This window comes from Xiphias gladius, chromosome 1 (genome assembly GCF_016859285.1).
Source record: "Xiphias gladius isolate SHS-SW01 ecotype Sanya breed wild chromosome 1, ASM1685928v1, whole genome shotgun sequence".
NCBI lineage: Eukaryota > Metazoa > Chordata > Actinopteri > Istiophoriformes > Xiphiidae > Xiphias > Xiphias gladius.
In genome coordinates this window covers 1,348,785-1,357,267 of record NC_053400.1, presented here as the reverse complement: position 1 = coordinate 1,357,267, position 8,483 = coordinate 1,348,785, and the positions used below count along the sequence as shown (strand labels likewise).

The 8,483-nt window shown below is 41.0% G+C and overlaps 1 protein-coding gene across 1 annotated transcript; it reads right to left on the bottom strand.

Moving 5' to 3' along the window:
* Nucleotides 1-605: 605 nt before the first annotated feature.
* ccnd1 (cyclin D1) lies at nucleotides 606-5,911 on the bottom strand. The gene is made up of 5 exons (XM_040131617.1): nucleotides 5,460-5,911; nucleotides 3,871-4,086; nucleotides 2,406-2,565; nucleotides 1,627-1,775; nucleotides 606-1,521 (listed from the first exon to the last, which is right to left on the bottom strand). Exons 1-5 carry the CDS (start codon nucleotides 5,655-5,657, stop codon nucleotides 1,366-1,368), a joined length of 879 nt encoding a protein of 292 aa, XP_039987551.1. The 5' UTR covers nucleotides 5,658-5,911; the 3' UTR covers nucleotides 606-1,365.
* Between the last annotated feature and the right edge of the window lie 2,572 nt (nucleotides 5,912-8,483).

The following is an 8,483-nucleotide window of genomic DNA, read 5'->3' as shown; positions in this document are numbered from 1 at the left end:
GATATTACTTAAAATGCAATGGTGGCTCAACCTGTATGAAATATTTGTTTAACTAAAACTCAAATCTGAGACTTGAAACGCAGCTACAGTGAGCCACTGGCTCTATGAGACTCATGACAGTGTTGAGCAGCATTCAGTCTTGTTTTAAAAAAGTATTTCTGCCAAAATGGTCAATTCTTCTGTCCCATTAGATGAATCAGATCCAGGTGCAACTGTATGCAGGTGCTGCTCTGACTCTCTATCACCAAATGACTCCTGCTCAAAACCCCCTTCCATTTTCATGTTGTTTTACAAACTTTATCACTGTCATTTTTTTTTTCAGATGAGCCAGCAGCGCTGACCAAAAGTGCTTTTTTTACAAAACAAAGTTGGAATGGTATTAGGTATAACTACACAGAGAAAGAAAACATAACGGACTGTAGATTGCTCTGCTTGTGTCTGCATCAATTTGATCTTATCAAATTGCAGCAAGGTGAAATGGGTAAAGTGAAAGTCATCAACAAATGAAGAAAGGCCTCCATTTGTCCAACCCTTTATACTCAGCAGTCCACAGTCACTAGGGTCATAAAAAAAAAAAAAAAAAAAAAAAAAAAAAAGAGCGTCTCACTCTACACTTAGTTTAAAAAAAACAAAAGGTTTGGAAGAAAAGAGGTATAAGACTAACTGATGAAGAAGTCTAAAATGATATATAATAAAGTGACTAAACATAAGCAAGCAGGGGTATATGAATGTCTGCACTGCAACAAGACAAACATTGGACAGGAAGTCTAAAACATTCTAGATACAACAGAAAAAAAATGAAGACAAAAAAGCCTCTTGTCTTTAGTAAATGTCAGATTTCAGATTTGAGATCTGAAGACAGACTATGAGGACCTACTGCACGACACTTTGGGATGTTTTAGTAGGCAAGTTGAGTCTGTGGTAATTGAAAGATTCCTAGTTTTATATTTGAGGGCATAAGAAAAAATATTTACTAAGATGTCTGCTTTTGTGGCTTCAGCTCCAGCCCACGCAGGTCATCAATATTCAGTGTCTTTTCTCTCCGGTACACTTGTGTAGTGTTCATTTCATTTCATTTCCCAGGATGGGAGGGGACACTGGCAGGAAATGTGACTTGGGGTTTGTTGTCTGGCGGGCGGGGGGCGCTCTGTCCCATCTTAGCAGTCGTAGCAGACAGCGTGCATCTGAGTAACACGTCGGCCATGATAGCAGCCCACCAGGAGGAAGAAGGAGGAGGAGGAGGAGAAGGAGGGGAGGCTGAGTTCAGATGAGGCACACACCCCCCCCCAGCCCTCCTGTCACCACTCTCTATCCACAACTTTTCCACGATCGTCAGATCATCGTGCAACGCAGTTGTCTGTCATTTCAGATGTTGATGTCTCTGACGTCTGTCGGAGTGCAGGACAGGTCCACGTCCTCGTCCACACGTTTGGTTTCTGCTGTGTTGCTGTGCTGCTGAGCCTGCCGCAGGCTAGACTCCAGCAGAGACTCTATCTGCTCCTGACATGATCGCAAGCAGTCCTGCAAGCACAGAATCAACACCGAGTCAAGACCCAATGCTGTTTTGTTTTTTGTTTTTTTTAAAAACACATTCAAGAATGGCTTGGGGAGAGTGGGTTTGCATACCGGGTCACTGCGAATGACCTGCGACAGGAAGTTGGTGAGGTTCTGGGAGGACAAGGAGGCATCTTGGCTCTTCAGGTAGAGACCCTGAACAGCTGCAACCACACTGCCTGCCGCCACCATGGACGGAGGACTGGCAATGAAGTTAACATCTGTGGAAACACCACAAGCACGTGTTACGACATGGAATACAGTTAGACAATTCTTATAAAACACCATATTTACTTTTCTTTATATAAATGAACAGAAACATTCATTATTATACCCTACAAGTTCCTAATCATTGCCACCATCAATCATCATTCTTGTAAGACACACCTGACATTTAACAAATTCAAACTGACTAAAGAACCTCTGCCTACGTCTCTTCACAGAAAAACAGCACGACTGATTATTCTCACAGAATGCTACACGTCTGCTGCTCTGAAGCTTCAACATTTATTAACTAATAATGAGAACATGGCAGCCATGATTAGAATAACTAAACAAGAAACTGGGTTGAATGGGGCAAAAAGCAGTAATCTCAAACAGGGCTTAGGGCTTTTTATCTCCAGAAAAGTCTGAAACTTGAGTCAAGCCACTTAGTTCTAAAAGGCTATAGAGTATACTTCAGTATAGAGGAAACAGGGGATATAAAAGTATCAGCGTATACTGCATGCCAACATGACAATTTATTTTTCATAATCCTGTTAGCAGGTGAATGTTCACCTAAGAAAGTGTACTTACTGTTCATATGTAGATACAAAACCTTCATATCTATATGTGTGCAGTTCATGTCTTACCTGTAGCACAGAGAGCCACGAAGGTCTGGGCGTGTTTCCTGAGGATCTGCTTGGTGGACGGGTAGATCTTCAGCTTGGACAGGAAGTGTTCAATGAAGTCGTGAGGTGTGACTGAAGCCAGATCCCACTTCAGCTTGTTGAGAACCAGCAGCTCCATTTGCTGTGGACGGACCAGACCACAGGTATTCACTGAAACTGACCCACTTACTTCTAGAGAAAAATGTACTCCTCCTTACATCTGCTGTGACATTTAGTTACTGCAGCACTTTGTCATTTCATCAGTTCTTGTACAGACGAGTGACAAATTAAAGAAAAAACCAACATAAAGTGTCTTAGTAATGTGTTGGGCCACCATGAGGCTCAGGAACAGCTTCAGTGCTCCTTGGTATGGATTCTCCAAGTCTCTGGATCTCTACTGGAGGGATGAACACCATCCTTCCAAATGATGTTCCCTCATTTGGTGTTTTGATGATGGTGGTGGAGATCGCTATCTAACACGGCGGTCCAAATTCTCTCATAGGTGTTCAACTGGTCTGAGATCTGGTGACTGTGAAGGCCATAACATATGATTCACATCATTTTCATACTCAAACCCCAAATGACCCCTCCTACCCTGTGGATTGGGGCATTGTCATCCTGCTTCTCCACTCATTTTTCAGGTTTTTCCTGTAATATGTCACCAATCTATATTGCAGACAATTCAAGTTTTATGTTTGCAGCTTTACCTTTTTAGACACAATCCTGCTTAATGTTTTCAGCTTAATTTTTTCTCTGCAGAAGTCAAAATATTGAAGTGCAATATTCTCCAGATTTTAGTTTTCCCAAACATATATTTTAGTAGGTTCTTATGCAATTAGGGTATCCTAGGTGCATAATTAAAAAATTCTACTTCTTATGTCTATTATTTTTATTACTTAACTACCCTAAATACTATATGTACATAATTCCATGAATACAATGCTGCACAATATGATTATATTGTTATGAAGTATCGTAGACATCACCTGTCTCCACTCTGATGGAGCCACAGCAATGGAAACAGCTGCACATAAAATAAACGTCACAACAAAGAGAAGTGTGTGACTGTAGTTCTTCATGTTCAGTTTGTCATTGCCAATGGTCTGCACCTCTGTCTTAAAGCCACTAGGTGCCACTGTGAGTCAGTGTTTTCTTGGCAGTCACTGAGACCATTCATGAAATCAGAGAGGCCTTCCAGTCACCATGGGAAAGTCACAGGCAGCCATTCAGACACCGCTGCACCGAAGCAACCTTTCTACTTTTTTATCTTAGCCAAAGAATTGATCTATGTCATTTCAACACAATCAATACTTTATGACCATAGTGACACTGACAAACCAGATGAACTGCAATCACTTTGTATTCTGGTCATGTGGTCTGCAGTGCATGCTGCTCATGTACTGTAGTTATGTGTTATGCAACATCCATGTCTGCAGAACTCAATTACCAGCAGTTCTCCGGGCTGGACCGAGTTGTCCGTGTAGATACAGAGTTTCTCCGCTGTTAAGGGCACTGTCTCCTTCATCTTTGATGCTAGAAACATGCATGTTGCTCCTAGCAGCTGCAGTCGTGTTTTCCTGGTGGCCTCCACTGATAAAAATCTGTCCAAATAGTTCATAGCCAGGGGAAAAACCTCCTCCTCACATTTCTGTTCCTCGCAGACCTGGGAGGTGAGAAAAGCACTTAAAGGTTGCTGTTGCTTATTGGAAGAAAGTTCCCCCATTTATGCATTATCAAGTCTTTGCCTCCACTAGTTCTGTTTTATTGTATGCACAACTGTTTGCATTCAATAGCCGAGCAGTTCACAATCATCCGAAACGAATTTGCCATAAATTAAACATTTTGTGCATTTAATTCGTTTGAGTTTAGAGTTTAAATATCCTGCGTGGCACACCATTTAATGCAAACTTAATTTCACATGCAACCGAAAACATCTAAAGTCAAAATGTGAATATTTTTATTGGAGTAAGAAAGCCTGCTGAAGTAATGAAAACATTCGAGAATTAGTTTGCATTCAGTTCTGACTGAGACACAAAGGTGGCGTCGATGCAAGTTTCACTCTCTAATTTCAACTTCGTCATCTTTTCAAAAAATATTTATAAATATTTAAAAATTATCAGGGTGTGTACAATTAGCATGTAAATGACCACTATCGAATGCCTGATCCGATGAGAGTAAAATATGTCGAATTGCAATTCGTATGAATTAAAAAGAAATAATAATTTCTCAGGCTGGGCTTTTTCACGTGCTGCAGGCGACACACACGTTCTGTGATGCACAATTTCAGAAATTAATTAAAAATACAAAACTAGAGAGAATTCAATCCAAAAGTTAATGTAAATATTCAAAAACATCCCATCTATCAAATCCGACTGTTAAAATTTATTTAACACTTTTGCAATTTTAAAAAATGGCCTTTTTTCCTAGCGACCTTCAACGTCGGCAGTGACTCCTGTGAAGCAAAACAAACTTTACCAGTCGATACCAGTCGAACGAGCAGTAGCAGTCACTATGTAACAGTCCTATGACAAAGATGCATTTCTGGCTCATTTAACAGAGTTACTGTCATTGTTGCTGATGTTATAGATTTTTAATGATATTAAAATCCTTCTCGTATACGACAACAAAGATGGCGCGTAATACTGGCACGGGCCAGACTGCATACGTGTACATTGCTGTTATTTTGGAATATTTTCCCCATGTAATTATATTTCATACCCTTTTGGAAAATATAGGATGAGAAATAATCCATAACAACTGTATTCATGGTGGAAACTGAATGCAGTCTGTAGTCAATATCTCTTCTTATAGCCGACGGACCACCCAGCACTTATGAGGGCATAGGCTACTTTTCAGAGCGTTTATGTAACATGCACAGTGAAATAACATGACATGAACATCCCAAAAGGCTCAAAATTATCACGTTGAGACTCATTTCTCATGTTTTAAGGTATACGGATGAGCCAGCGACAGTCTGTCGACAAGTTAGCAGCGAAACTGGGCACAGAAGGAAAGTTGAAGTAAAGTAAAACCAACCTCTAACATCCATGTGGCAACTATTTTCCTCATTTTAGGTACGATTTCTTTCTGAACACACTTAAAATAGTTTGGTGACGGTAGGTAGGTTTCCTCTGCCTTCAGCATGGTGTGGAGAACTCGGTCGTTGAGCAGGTTGACGTCCTGGTAGGCTCTCCTGATGGAGTCCACCTCGCAGCACAGCAGCTGGTCCTCCATGGTAGGTTACTTTTGCTATTAATATTATTATCACCAACGATAGAATTTTAGTATCACCTTGTTCAAATGTCGCGGTGTAACAGAAGGAACAGGCTCTAGCAGACAGAAGACTACAGTCTGCTAATTTTAAACCACTTTCTTCTTGCTGGGCTGCTGCTGCGTGCTGCTGCTTCTCCGGTGTGCGCGAGCCCTCTGAAGAACAGAACGATTCCCTCTGCGAGACAAAAACCCCTGCCTCGCGCTCACCAAACGTGGACACGAACGGGCGCGCGCGCACACACACACACACACACACACACACACAAAGTTTACCGGCGAGCGCGCGCTCAGGAGAAGGAGGAGGAGATGTTGGGGTGGGCTGGGTGCGCGCGGTGACGTCAGCTGTTGTTAAGAAGGGGGGGGATCAAAGAGACAAGCAGTCTGCTAGGGAGCGCGCGAGGAAGGGTTTCTATTATATACATATATATATAAGGAAAAAGAGAGGGGGGGGTGTGGGTGGGCCCTCTCCTCCCATAGCCTGGTGGCTTCTGAGGAGGAGGTGGGAGGTCCGGGGCTGAGTCTGGGGAACGTCTGTCCCCGGTGGTGGGGAACTGACCGGTCGAAGCTGGTAGCTCAGCGTCGGTAGGGGGCGATAAGTGCTTACACCCCCTCTTCCTTCTTCCCCTGTCTCTCCACAGGACTGAATGAAAGGAGCAGCGCTCTCACCAAACATGAGGTGAGCACATGGGACAATAGTGCAGTTCCAAACACACTGTGCTGCTTTATTTATTTTAACAGCACAAGGGACAGGGCATGATAAAGTGTATTATATAAGCCTACACTACCTGTTAATAGGGATGGTCAACATCTTATAAGCTAATTATCTATCTAGCTATCTATCTATCTATCTATCTATATATAGATAGATAGATGGATAGATATTTTTTTAACCTGTGGAATATCTAGAACGTATTACACTATTAGATAAGTTAGAGAATGAAGTATGGTTTCTGTATCACCAGCTGTTGGCCACTGTAAGCTCCTTGTGTACAATGCAGTCAAATGAACAACATAAACCTCACCATGTGACTCCCTCAGACTGAATCGAATGGGAGTCTCAGGTCTAAATTGTGTGTTTTTTGAATAGTGGTGAGTCAACATCTTTAAATGGGAACCCCACTGTGTAGAATATTAACTTTATATCAGATGGGGAATTTGATTATTTCCTCAGTTATCAAGAAGAGTATAAGCTATTGTGCATTACAAAAGGATAGCTGCAATTTATTCTGAGTTGAACATCAGTTGCCTTGATAATCTCAGTAAAAAATATTAGATCATATTACTCCAAAACACAAAAAGTTGTTTAGAATAAACTGATACTACACTGCAAATAGTAAAGTTTGAAGACTTTCTCTTACACACACACTCACCCTCACACACACACACACACACACACACACACACACACAAACGGGAGGAGACTCGAGTTGCACCAATGGGAGGAATTGCTGTTACTAGGCAGATGTCGGCGTAACTTTTCATGTGGGGAAAAGTTCAGTTCACTGGAAAAGTTGACATTGTTATTGATAAGCCTATCAAAGTCCTTTGACATAGTATAGTCTTTCAAATAATCAATAGAGACATTTTTTATTGACAGCACTGCTTTTCTATTTACATCTGTGCTGCTTTAGTCACCCACAGCCTGAAAACCATCCAGTAAGACTGAAGAGAGGAAGAATCAGTGAATCCAGCAGGAGTCATATACACTACAACTTGATACAACGTATATCAATCAGGCCCTGTTAGGAGCCACTGACTTGGTTATTCAAGTTAAAACCAGTGTTTAGTATTAAGTAGTGCACATTTTAATCTAGTTTCAATATGAATTGGAGCTTTTCACATTCCTGGAATTCCTCTCTGGGTTATTGGGTGGACTACCGTAATGCCTGATGAGAGTTACTCTGGAAAGAGCATGGATTCACATCAGACCATATCATTACTCTGTTGTTGTTGTTGTTGTCAGGCATCAAAAATAAATAATGTTTCTGCTATATAAATTATGTATTCACCATACATTTACATGTGTATTTGAACTTTAAACTTGCTGATTTTTCCAAATGGTTTACCTTCTATTTACCTTCACTTTCACTTGATGTTTAGAGAACCTCTTTTAACATTTGTGTTATGGAACATAAATATTTCCCATGCATTTATACAGTATTTTTGCAGTGTATTTTTTTTAATATGATTTCCTCTTTACATCTGTGTGTTTATGAGTGTGTGAACCTCCTTCCTCTAAAATACACAGTACAAATCAAATCAATCAAACTTATTTCACCATGATGGACCTTTTTGATTTCCTGATACTAATGTCACGTGGGTATTTTATTTATAGCATAGTTATGTCAAAACAAGCCACGTGGGGAATGTTTTTCTTAACTTCTTTATTTTATTGTCATTTTTAACATGGTTACAAATGACAATGTGTCGGAAAACAAAATAGATAAAGTAGACACAGATAGTTAGCAAAACTGAGAGCAACATTTATTCTGATCCACTTCATTTCCCTCAGATACAACTTTTCTCAGTGGCATGTTGTGTCCTCTCAGTCTCTCTCATTCACAGACAGATAGAGGCTTTCTGTGGCAAACAAAGGGAACTGGAGCATGTGACTTTTGCAGTGAGGCTCTTCTAGCAGCTTTATGGTAACAGGGGAAGGAAGTCTTTAAAGGGACAGCAAAGAGCTGAAGTGAAACCAGCAGGGCACAGACTGGTTCAGACTACTGATCACACCACCACGGAGCCCACGGCTGGAAAATAAATGCCATGTTAAGGCTGCGATTTACC